This window comes from Asterias amurensis, chromosome 6, assembly GCF_032118995.1.
Source record: "Asterias amurensis chromosome 6, ASM3211899v1".
Taxonomy (NCBI): domain Eukaryota; kingdom Metazoa; phylum Echinodermata; class Asteroidea; order Forcipulatida; family Asteriidae; genus Asterias; species Asterias amurensis.
Window position 1 is genome coordinate 14,593,386 of NC_092653.1, and position 13,378 is coordinate 14,606,763.

Here is a 13,378-nt window from a genome sequence, read left to right on the forward strand (position 1 = left end):
AATCATACAACACAACATTTCTTCCGATGATTTGTATTTTTTTGTTATACAAATCCAGACGCGTCTGTTACCTACGGGATTCGTTTTCGATCATGCAAACAAACACAATACATTGATAGAAGTCTAAAAATACTTCACAGTGCTGTTTTGACTCGATGCGACTGTTGGCTTTTGTTGGAACTGAGCATTCTATATTTCCGATGGGTTTGCTCTAACAGAAAAGCGCATGGAATATCAAGTTTAAAATCAGGATTCTATGGCAATTTGGGGTTTGCTTTAGGGTGTGAATGTTTGAGTTTCTCCCGACATGCGTTTGATTGTAAGCCTGGTGTTTGTAATGCCAAGAGGCCCACAGGGTACGTCCAAAATATGATCATGTGTATACTCGGCATTAAGATTAATCTCACTATCATCACAATCATCAAACCACCAGCCTCCCTTCGACTCCCCGGCACAGTTCCTTCCTTCGTCGCCATCGTTGTCTCTGTCGTGTGTTGAGAACGGTTTGCCATGTGCAGACAAAATAGCAAAACCTGAGTAAATAGAATAACATTAAGTTTGCAATTTTTTTTTAGGTTGCATTTGGTTTGGAACAGTTTTGCATAACATTTAAAAGTATTGTTAAAAAAACTGTTTATAAAAAGAGTTTTTGGTCCTGCCTATTGTTCATTATTTTCTTAAAGGAGCATTTATGTCGGAATTTTGATAGAGTAGCGTTCGAATAGAAAATGAGGTTTTTTAAACATAAACAAGAACAAGTGTACGAGCCTGTGATTGAATTGAGACAGACTCTCCTTACCGTCTCTGCAGTCCATTGATCCGTCAACTTGAATGGTGTAGTTTTCACCCGAGAGGCGAAAGTTACCCAATATATAACTCCTCCACTGCTGATGAGTCGTTAACACAACCCCAATCTTGACTTGAATCTCCCACTTGGTGTCTTGATCCTCAGTCAACCGACGGACCTTCTCATTTCCAAGCCAGAAACTCCCTGTACTCAGGTCACCAAAGCCCTTCTTGTACTCATCCCATCCGCGGGTGAAGTTCAAGTCACCTCTTACACGCTTCTGGATAACCTTTCAAACCAAGCACACAGAACAACTAGGCCTATCATCAAATTTAATTAACAAGTTTGTCCAAGGTTTGTGTGGTGATTAAACACATTTTGTGCAAATAGTTCATTATTTGTAACCGACATAAATAATAGGTCCACCATGTGTTTATTTATTAACGTTGTCTGAGTACGAATACTTTAAAAGGACAATAGCCTACACCAAAAAGTCGATCAGCTTGTAAAATTTTGTCTTGATCAAATTCATCGATTGTTTTTTAATTTGTGGAAAATTAAATAATGGGAGGCTCTGTGAAGAGAGTATTCATGAATTGATAATCGCTTTAATTTGGTGCGGATTTGATGTTGGTGGACTCAAATATTATCAGGTATTGACATTTTGGTCCGCCCACATGTTGACACGTTGACGTAAATACAATCACAGTAATGAATTTAACACATTTATTTTTTTAACATTTTATTTGACGTTTAAATACGGAGTTGAATTCAAATTCTTATAAGAGACAACATCCTTTGAACTATTGAACATGACAACTCTCAGCAACTGGAATATAAATTTTGATGGAGGAGGAACTCACAATTGATCCTGACCAGGACTTCATGTCGCAGCGTACCTGGAGGCCTTCTGGATACTTCAACGGGTAAATAGTGTACACACCACTCGAACTGTTAGGATGAGCCTCGAGATAGTCTTGGCAGTCGTAGTGTCTGGTCTCTAGAATGAAATTAAAACATTAAGAAGGAAAACATTAAACATCCTGGGGGCAACATCCGTGGATTAACACAGTCCATAAAGGCCGTGTCACACTGCAGTGATAACGAAAACGATAACGACGCAAAGAGAACGCATTCTATTCCTATTTTGGTATCCAGGAAACACTCACCACGGTGTAACTTTTACACTCCGGTTTTTTGGAGTGAGGCAGAACTACTCTCATCAGGTACAAACGGTTAAAATTATTTTGAAGATTTATCTTTATTTCTTCTTGAGCAATATAAATTGAGCAATTAGAATGAAACAAATAATAATTTAATATGCAACATTTTGGAAGAAGGAAATAAATCTTGGAAAATGTAATTAAGGAGAGACTTTCTACTCACCAGTACAGGTATTTCCCATCCACTCTTTCAGGCATGTACACGTGCAGGTTGTTTCATTGAGCGTACCGCCATTACCACAGCCAGTCAATGCACACTCTGGAAAACAAAGTGTCTGAAATATTAATAGTTGTTAGCAACATTATGCTATATAGAGACTGGACTGCTGCAGTTAGTCCGTGTTAGTAAATACCATCAACAAATTTAGTTTTTCCTTGTAGTGTCTTGTAATGCCTGTACATAAAGATAAACAAATTTACAAAAGATATGATAGATTTTTCATATTGGGTGGTGGAATATCAGCAAAGTTTCTATAAAACGGTGAAAAGGAGAGCATTGCCATAGGATTCCCTCCGCAATTTCGGCACTTGTTAGTGGGCCGTGTCAATCTTGGAAGTTAGGGGTAGGGTTTGAGAAAGCAACACAAACCTGTCACGTTTTTTTTTTCAGAAGAATTTTGAATCCATTGTGAGGTGACAGCGGGTATACCAACCGCACCTCTGGCCGCAGCATTTGAAAACGGAAACCAACCCTCAGAAAACTGGATCACGATTCATGCATGATTCGTTTCTCAGATTCAAATGTTTCTTTGGTGAACAAGACCATATTATTTTCAAAATGGGCAACAGCTGCAGTGCTTTTCACTGAAAGTTATTAAGCTATTTTTCCGAGTATTTTACCTATATACACCCTACATGTAAGTGGTTAAAGACACTGGACACTACTGGTAATTGACAAAATACCAGTCTTCTCACTTGGTGTATCTCAACATATGAATAAAACAATAAACCTTTGAAAGTTTGAGCTCAATTATTGTTCGTCGAAGTTGCGAGATAATAATGAAAGAAAAAAACACACTTGTCACACGAAGTTGTGTCGGTCGGTAATCAATGAACACTCTGTAATAATTTAAAAATAAGACTTATCTCTCGGACGTAAGATGTAAATAACTTTTCGCGCGTTTTCTGGTTACTAACGATTGTCTAGAACCCATAGGATGCAGTAAGTTCATGTCAGTAACGACAATCACCGAAGATTAAATAGGTTTGTAAACAAAGGCTATCAAAAGATTTTACAGATTTCGTGGTGACATACCAATAAAGTTTATGTTGTCTGTGATATTTGATTATTGAGTATTTATCCACTGTTAGTGTAAATGATCCTACACTACCCTTTTTTCATTTCAATAGTGTTAGACAAATTATGTTAGCCCTGTCTCAATTAAATAACGGTGGTGAACATTAACAACGGTTTTTTCGGCCGCCACGTTTGTTGAAAACAGTTTCAAAATGTTCTGTCACTGCATGATCTTACTTTACTTTTGACACATTGCATGGTGGACTATCAGTAAACTTATCGACTGTGAAAAGGGAGAATTGCAACATGGGATTTTCTTCACAATTTCAGCAGTTTTAAAGCCAGTGGACACTATTGATAATTGTCAAAGACCAGTATTCTCACTTGTTGTATCTCAACATATGCATAAAATAACAAACCTGTGAAAATTTGAGCTTGATCGGTCGTCGGAGTTGCGAGATAGCTATGAAATGAAAAACACCCTTGTCACACAAAGTTGTGTGCTGCAGATGCTTGATTGCGAGACCTCAAGTTCTAAACTTGAGGTCTCGAAATCAAATTTTGTGGAAAATTACTTCTTACTCGAAAACTATCCACTTCAGAGGGAGCCGTTTCTCACAATGTTTTATACTACCAACCTCTCCCCATTACTCGATACCAAGTAAGGTTTTATGCTAATACTTATTTGGGGTAATTACCAATAGTGTCAACTGCCTTTAAGTTTGCCTTGGCTGTGTGTCACTATGAGGAGTTATGGGGTAGGGTTTTGGAAAGCAAAGAAAACCTGACATGATTTTTTTTTTCAGAAGAACTTCGGACCCATCCTGGTTTTTGCGAGGTGAAAGCGGGTACCAACCGCATCACTGGCCGCCGCATTCATTCGCAAACGGACACTGCAACCCACAGAAAACTTAGAAACGACTCCTGCATGCATTCTTGGTTTTTTGTTTAGATTCAAATGTTTGTTGTGAACAAAATCCAAACCAAACCATTAAGTAAAAAATTTCTCTAAATGGTCAGCATCTCAATGTTTCTCACCAAAAGCGATGAAGATCATACTCACCAGTACAGGTGTTTCCCGTCCAATTCCCTGTGCAAGTGCACTTGCAGGCCGATGTGGTGTCACCGAGAGAGCCGCCATGCGCACAATCTTCATCCGTCTTCAATGCACACTCTGTATTAATTTACAAACAAAACTATCTCTCGAACGTAACTTGTTAATAAATTACCATTACGGTACACGTAGAATATAATGATCCACACAAAACATGCCTCGAAATTGCACGATTTTCCTTTTAAGTCGTGAAAGCTACACCGTCGGCCATTTTGTGGAATCAATAAGGTTTGGATCCATGATGGCCGACCGTGTTAGTTCGCAAAGTGAAAGGAAAACCGTGCTATTTCGAGGCATGTTTGTGTGGATCATTGTATTCTACTTTTGAATTATCAATCTCACCATATGCATTTCATAACAAACGGTTTCAAACGCTTTTCAAAGACCAAATCGCCCGATCCAAGGCAACGTGTTCCTTTTAACCCGGTGTGGCGGTTTCAGTCTTCCGTCGTGTTCAGTTTTCCGGGTGACGTAGTCGGACATATCATCACGTTGTTCGAACGGTTTTAGCTTTCCGGCGTGTTCAGTTTTCCCGGTGACCTGTCAGACACCGCCGCGAGTACCCTGGCGAGTACTGTAGTTCTCTCAGCAGTGCCCCCAAATTGTTTATATTACGATTCTTTTCTGTGTAGTCACAAATCTAGTTTATCTACTGGTTTTTTTTTCTGTTTTTTTTCGGGGGGGGGGGGGGCGGGGGCGGTAAGAGCGTAGGCCTCTTTTTAGTTTATTCTCATCTGAATTGGTCTTGTAAACTTTCTGGTCAATAGGCTGCATGTATAACGGGAGCACTTAACGTGAACGTCAAAAAAGTGTTTTGCAGGCAGAGATGCCAAGTCCAGAGGCTAGCTATGTGTGAGATTTTTCAAAGCTCAATCCCCATCCCCCCGGAAAAAAAAAATTGCCAGTTTAAGAAGGCCTTTTTAAATCGCCGCCCAACTTTTTTTTTTATCAATAAATAAAACAATGTGAATGTGGACAAAAAGTGTTTCAAAATGCATCAAAAACCTCCTCAGAATAATTAAAACTCACTTGAGGTACACAGGAGATGTTGATGGTTAATGTGGAGGTTCGATTGTGTCAGATTATATCCTTCCAAACTTGAAAAAATAGACTAAAAATGATGTCCAAAATCAATCGCTCACTTCTTCTGCCTGTTGTGTCTTCGCTAGTGGAGCGCATTTCAACGAATTTGCTAAAAGAATCGGAACAAACTTGTGCGCAATAAGCGTTTTGCGCTCTGCCGAATTTGAGCTGAACCTACTGGATGAGCAAAAGCGTGCGCAATCTGCATATTTGCGCTCTGTTTGTACAAATTTTGTACAAAAAATGTCGTTAATTTTTTTTCCCCGATCTCGCCCCAATAATGGTTGATGTGCGTGTGAGCGTGAGACAGAGCCCAAATGCGTGAGTCTTACTCCTAATGCGTGAGACTTGGGAGGTCTGTTTTTTTTTTTTTTTTTTATTGTCACTTTGGGCTTATTGCATCTCGAGAAATTTGAACGACAAACGACACAATTTCTGACCGCGTTCATGTTCACGCTGCTCTAGGAACAAACCTCCATACATCCCATATCTCTGGAACCCTATATCGTACAAACTAAATAAAAACGATAAACTTGTCCCCACTCCATTTTCTCTAACTTATTTCACTTTCAGAAAGCATGTCAAGTCATGTTTAAGGTTTGTTACGTCCAGTTTGGGTCAATAGACAAACTCCTAAAAATGTACCCCATTCAGCCGCACGAGGTCTCTTTTGTTAATATTATCTCCATGAGTAACCAACCCGACGGGCCGATGGCTAAATTAGTCTTCAAAATGGATTTGGCAAAATGTACATTCTGAGACCTGACCGACACACTGCTCTAACCAATTTTGTGAATGGACTTATTCAAAAGGAAACTTAATGTCGTTTTGCTTAACAACTTTGACCAACTGCAAAGCAAAGTTCTTTTTTTACAGCTTCAAAACGTGCCTTTGACGTACGTGTATAAGTTTCACCATAGAGTAAGGAATGGTTTCACAATTCTACCTCAATGGTTAAACTCTGAACCTGCAACATTATACCTCCATGAACAGACCGTATTCTAAAACGGTATTCATGTACCCATTTGAGTTTACTGGCAAAAGGTCCAAGGTCGCCACCCACTGTCAACCTAAAGTGGTCCCACGGCGACCTTCTTCACCAAGCAACAGGTGGCCTGTCTCAAACCAGACAACACACCACTCACAATACACTGACCAGAATGGCTCTTTGTGTAAGGCCCCCCCCCCCCCCTCCAACCCCAAAATGTTATTAATTGTAAAGTTCCCTTAGACACCTTCCAACCTATAGCCGGCCCTACCCAATGTTTCCAAATTATTAGGCTTCCGTTTGATCCCAACCTTGTTCATCATGATAACTCTCACGCCGTTTGGAAGTGAATGTTTTTTTTATAAATATTATCCATTTAATCTTTTCAACAAATGAGTCACCCGCAGAAGGATTTCTAGGAAGTCTGATAACAACGTCGACCAGTGGTTGACACATGGTCGCCTGCGAAACATCAATCTACGGTACTTCATCCATTCAATGCAAATTCGGTCAAATTCGTGAGATTGTTTCGGGTTTGTCCTGGCACCCAGCCTCTTCGACCCTTTCGACCCTGCGCGACAATGAATGAACCAATCCGGAGAACCATGCTTAGTACAACACGAAAGTAACCTGACCAAAAAGGGCGGATCGAATGGCGGGTGGGCGGGCAAGGGGCAATGAATGAACCAATCCGGAGCACCATCTGCGAAACACTGTCCAATGAGTCACCTGTCAGAAAGATTTCTAGGAAGTCTGGTAACAACATCGACCAGTGGTTGACGCACGGTCGCCGCCCAAACTTCCTCCAATCACATGACTTGTAAGTGCGAGTTTGCATCCGGGTTTTGCAGACTTGCAACCCGACGTCTGAAACCACACAAACGTATTGAATTCCACACAAACAACCGTGTTGGATTCCACAAGGATGCCATACCACTGGACCTTCTAATTTTCAATCCAAGATGGCGCAGGTTACGCTTTTAATAGTATAGATTGCAAGAAGAGAAGTAGTGCGATGAGCATTCTTTACAAGTTGTCTTTACATGGCCTAATAACAGTCTCCTTGGTCCCCTGCCTGCTACCAAATTAAACATGTTCATCCCCATCAGAACAAAGAGGCTCTAAAAGTGCGCAAATACTGTCTCCAAAGTATCTAAATGGCCATTCACCTGCTTTAGCCTTCTGTAAGCAGTTCCCCCACACATGGTGGGGTTCCTTTCAATTGTACTGTTGCAAACAATAACTGAGTTGGTTTATTTTTAACGTGATAAACAATTCAGCAGGTAATGTTTGACAATGTTTTTTGTTGATCGTTCTCAGAGACATATATAACAAATATGAATTAGTAAGATAGTGAATGGAAAAAATAATCAAACTAGGATGAATAAACTTTTGTCACTGCAATTGCATCTTACTTATTTATGTTGAGCAGGTGCAAGTATTTACAACTTCTATCAATGTTGTTTCATTAAAGGAACACGTTGCCTTGGATCGGTCGAGTTGGTGTTTAAAAAGCGTTTGTAACCGTTTATTTCAAAATGCATATGATTAGAAAGATATTTTAAAAGTAGAATACAATGATCCACACAAGTATAACCCAAAACATGTTTCTAACCATATGCATTTTGTAACAAACGGTTACAAACGCATTTCAAAGACCAACTTGACCGATCCCAGGCAACATGTTCCTTTTAAATGATCTCTTACGCTCATCTTGCAAATCGTTAGTATCATTGTTTTTAACAACACTTTTATGCGGAGGCTTTTTAATTTCCCACATTTGTGTTGGACATGATTGGATGCTCCAAACCATCTGCAGCACAGAGACTATATTGTTTATGATCTCTATCTCTGTGAAAAGTTTTACATTTGGTAGCAGGCAGGGACCAAGGAGAGTAGGCCCTGTATTAAAGACAACTTGTAAAGAATGCTCATCGCACTCTACTTGCAATGGGAATGATACCTGTACAATAGGTAAAATAGCCAAATCAAGAACTCTCAGTGGCAAAGCATTGGTTATGGCTTGGTTGGATACCATTATGTTTAAATATAAACTTTATATTCAATACTCAAAGGGCATTGAAACAGATTTTTACAAGCATGCATTGATTTTGAAAAAATTACTATACTATTGAGCCAGGTAGTTTCACTACAGGATACAATAAACCCAAGTGTTTCTCCCAGAAGACATGAAAACACCAATAATCGCCCTAATCACAACCGAAAGGGAACACTTTAAAAAAAGAGGCGCTATTCACAAAAAAAATGTTTTATGCAATTTCAAGGAATATGATTGGGGCTGGGCCGGGCAAATTCTAAAATGTAAGTCATCAATAATTCCTGATCAATGTTGGGTAATCCACTAAGCCTACAGAGTGCTTAAAAAGAAAGCAAGATTGATAGAATTATTACTTTTTAATGTTATAAATTCAATTTGAAGAAAAAACAATTAAAAATGCATTTTTCTGTTTTGGGAAAAAAGTCTATTTTTTAGACAGTACTGTTACATCAGGATACACTTGCCCGAGTTTTTCTTAATCAAAACCGAAAGGAAAATATTCTGAGACCCCCCCCCCGAAAAAAAAAATTAATTTTGAGGGCAAAAAATATGATAAAAATGTTGATTTTGCAAGTTCTAAAAACACACTCTAATGCACAATCTAAAAATAGCACAAGGGTGAAATTTATAGCAATAATTCTTTGTCTCAGGTAAATCCAAGGATGATACTTTATAGTGATGTAAAAGGTTTTATGAAAGATTTGTGTTTTTTGGTGAGGTGGAGTTGTAAATATTAATTTAAAAAACAGTTTTTCAGACCCCCAAATCGGCCAAAAGTGGCCTTAACACAAATGAACTGTTACCATGGCAACGTATTATATAATGATTTGAAATGTAAATTTTGTTTATTTGGACCCCAAGTCCCTACCATCCACAAAGTATAAGAAAAATATTCTTTTTTCCCACCGTGGACGACGTAAACAGTATTATTTGAAAAGACCCTTAAAAAGCATATTTTCACGTTTTTGGGAAAAAAGTCTAGTTTTGAGGCAGTATTGTCACAACAGGATACAATTGCCCAAGTTTTTCTCACCAGATATGAAAAGACCAATGTTTGCCCTAATCACAGCCGAAAGGAAAATTTTCTGAGACCCCTGGCAAGTTGACATTTTGGGATCCAAAAATAGGGTAAAAATGGCGATTTTGCTAATTCTAAAAACATACTGTAATGCATGATGCAAAAAAAGGAAGGCCAAGGATGATACTTTGTAGTGATATACAAGGTTTTTTGAAATAATTTTGCATTTTGGTGGGGTGGAGTTGTAAATATGAGCTAAAAACCAGTTTTTCAGACCCCAAAATCGGCCTAAAATGGCCAAAAAACAAAATGAGCCGTAACCATGGCAACGGGCTATATATGGAACTGAAAATGCAATTTTGTTTACTTGCAGCCCAAGGCCCTTCCACCCACAAAGTATAAAAAAAATTAATTTTTTGACCGTGAGCAACTATGTCAACTATTTACCTGAACAGACTCTTAATAGTGATATAATATCTTTCTAAGACGATGCACATGAAATGTTTTGTACCGTACCTTCATAACGCTACCGAAGTGGTAAGAAACAAAAACCATGAAGATCACAGATTCACATATAGAACCAATGATAATGATAGTAGAAAACATCTCTTGAAATATTTCTGTCTGGAATTTCATATTTTATGAGAAATAATGAATCTAATTTTGCGTTTGGAGATGAGCGTTTTTTTTTGTGTGTGTTTTTTGGCAATGTTTATGGTAGTTGGGCGAAAAATACGAAAGCTATGGGAGAAAAAAATAATTTCGATCGAAAGTGGGTCACATTTACAATGACCTTTAAGGCGGTAACACAATTTATGAAAACGTCATCAAGCAAAACTTGCTAGTGCACCGGACATGGGGCAAAGTTTAATGAAAGGCTCTTCAGAGTTAAGTAAATTATCGATTACTTTTTTTGTTCAATGTTGAAACTGATTGGTGCAGCCAATGGTATCCAATTTGTTTATCTTTACCTAAGATACTCACTTTCACACTCGAAGTAGTTGTCAATTTCTATCTTTAGGTCTGTGAAGAGAGGGCGATCGGTGTAAAACGGATCAAACCCTCTCTCGGGTGTATACGTGTTCATGCCCCCAGGGTAGATGCTGGTACACTGGCATCGAAGGCGGTGCTTTAACGGCATGACCCACCGTATAATGCCGTTCTCCTTGGGGTTCGGTTCCCTCCCGAAGCTGCAACTAAATGCTGTAACTGATGCGAACCCATACCAGGATGCTTAAACAAAAAGAAGCAATGTTCATTAAATTTAATTTAAAAATAGTTGTAAACCAAAATAATGTATTGTTGACATCGACAACATTTAGTAATAGATTCACTTTCTCTCTTTCAAAAATTTGAGACTGATTCCTGTTAAAATCAAAGATTATTTTGTTAAAGGTGGCACATTTTTTATTTAAGTAATGAAAAGAGGGTAAATTTGAAGCACCTGAACATTTAAAGGGAAAATGTAGAGTTTGTTCTTTCATATATTATTTACCCTTTCAGAAATTGTTTTTTAAAATTAAGTGTGATCCACTTTTGATGTAGGGGTGTTTTTTGAAAGTCTGCCAGCGCTTCTTTGTTTCATTGTAAGGCAACTATAATATTTTAGGGAGTGACCGTGTGGCCCGGTTTTTACAACTATAGTTACGGGCACGTGGTGTATGGTGTCGTGCTGTTGGTAATCATTTATCATTGGGTGTTGCTTAGCAATGTGGTTTACTCAGGCATCACGATATTATAGTTTCCTGATAATTATTCAGCCTTTCGCACGATTTTATTGTAGCTTCCGTTCTCAAGATTATTTTCCTCGCAATTAAGGTTGGCACAGTGGCGAGAACAAGTTGAGCGAAATTAATTCTATTGAAATCGTAAAGGTTATAGCCAGTATACACAAAGGGACTATTTTTTTTCCAAGAGGAAATATACAACAGATAAGGGGGGAAATTATTATATATTTTTAATCTTTATAGAAAAAAGAAAATACATACATAATTTTAAACCTTTGCCTTCTGCTTCCCTAATTTTTCTTGTCAAGTAATAGTTTAAAAACACTATTGCAAAAGTAGGGCGTCTAAAATTTGTCATGGTGGAAAACTTCCCATAAAAAAATGTCTACATAAAAATTAACCAAAATGAGCAGGACAAACATTTTAGATTTCAGTCCACCCAACGCTGATTATAACAGACAGATCAGAACTGGTACATGTAGAGCAAGATGGAGTCATGCAATTAAATAACGTGTTTTAATGCATGTTTATGTAAAGTTATCCCCGATGCGATTTTAACATCTCTTATTATCGTTGCGGTACCCGCTGCCAAAACATCGAACTGCCTCGAGCTACCGGGCAATATCGGTAGTCTAGTTGGTAAGACACTGCTCTAGAATTGCAAGGGTCATAGGTTCGAATCTCACCCGAGTAACATGCCTGTGATGTTTTTTTCACAGGACTCGGGAAAGTACTGAGTGTACAGTGCTAACACACATCGGTGTATGGGTAAAAACCAATTAGTATTCTTTATCCCCGATGCAAATTTAACATCTCTTCTTAAAATTATCCTGTTAGTTTGACAAATAACACACAATGTGTGACACTTAAACATTTTCTGAGACTTGTAATTAATTTTCTGTTTGTTTATTGGGGGTGCATTCCTTGGGCTCAAAGCTGTGTGTGTGTGTGTGTCGTGTCCCCCCCCCCCCCCCTCCCCTAACAATACCCTGGTGTCGCCCTTGGTTTAAACTATAACGTACGTTCAGCATCACATGCCGCTGATTTGATCAATAGTTGAAAACCATTTTAAAATCAGTGAGATTGCTTGATTAAGTTGACAGGTTGACGCCAGTTTAACAATTGAGTCTATTCGGTCTCCCAACATACGTCGTGCTTGTTTAAATTAAAGCAAAACATCACAGAATCTGTATTTAACTAAAAAGTTGCCACCATAATAACTTTACTCTGCAATAAGTAAAGATAAACTAACAAAAAGTTTAACATCAACTTCTTTGCTCTAACATTTACATGAATCCAATCAAATTGTCCAAGGTTAATTAAAAGGCCATCAAACTTCACAATGTTCCCAATTATTCTATCATTCTTATAATTATAAATGATTTGAAATGAAATGAAATGTGGTGAGGTATCAATATATTGGGTTTGCGGTAACACCATGTGTGTATATCTACTTGCCTGGTAGAGTTTGTTCTTAGAGAACTGTCTTGCTTTGTTCTACTACCGCGGCGTGGATGTTCGAGGGTTCATCCGAACCCCCGAACACCTACTCCGCGGTAGTAGAATAAAACATTAGAATGCGAAAAACTGAATTGATATTTGTTGGAAACCGGGACATTTTACGCGATCCCGATAACTTCGCAATTGAGCTCCGGGATGAGGGGATAATTAACTATGTGGAGATTGAACAAAATTAATAATGGAATCACTTTCAAATCAGACATCATTAAATGCAACATTGCTTTATAAACCCATTTACATAATTAATATAAAGGTTGACTTACCGATACCCACAGCGGTAATGAAGCTAACCCACTGCGTGCTGTGCATCTTCCCGTTTCTATTGGCGTCCTAGACACCAGTAAGTTAGGCCAAATCCTGCAATGAATATTCATAGAATAAACACAGCGGATAGATATACAACAACGCGTAAAACTCAGTTTTATCGGTAACTACGACTCACGAAAGACGATTCCTTCCCAGTCAGTATTCTGGCATACTGGAGTCTCGTGGTCTTTTCAAGTACAATCTCTGCTTGGCGCTGTGGTGAACTCTGGGCGTTGCCTTCTGAAGATGCGCCGACCAATCAAAAGGCAGCATGAACGATGGATGAAGTTCACCGATATAGACCGGGGAATTCAT

General features: G+C 38.5%; 1 protein-coding gene across 1 annotated transcript; it reads right to left on the minus strand.

Annotated features, from left to right (window-relative positions):
• Positions 1 to 276: 276 nt before the first annotated feature.
• Positions 277 to 13,378, minus strand: LOC139938239 (uncharacterized). The gene is made up of 7 exons (XM_071933646.1): positions 13,237 to 13,378; positions 10,494 to 10,742; positions 4,311 to 4,421; positions 2,174 to 2,269; positions 1,651 to 1,787; positions 800 to 1,076; positions 277 to 533 (listed from the first exon to the last, which is right to left on the minus strand). Exons 1-7 carry the CDS (start codon positions 13,376 to 13,378, stop codon positions 277 to 279), a joined length of 1,269 nt encoding a protein of 422 aa, XP_071789747.1.

Bases quoted from the DNA above. Each gene is read 5' to 3' on its own strand.
- LOC139938239 (XM_071933646.1), bottom strand. From the start codon at position 13,378: ATGAATTCCCCGGTCTATATCGGTGAACTTCATCCATCGTTCATGCTG. The intron at 10,743-13,236 runs GTATGCCAGAAT...TTTTTGTTTAAG, and splicing joins GAAAAGACCACGAGACTCCA to CATCCTGGTATGGGTTCGCA. The intron at 2,270-4,310 runs GTGAGTATGATC...TTTGTTTTCCAG, and splicing joins GACGGGAAACACCTGTACTG to AGTGTGCATTGACTGGCTGT.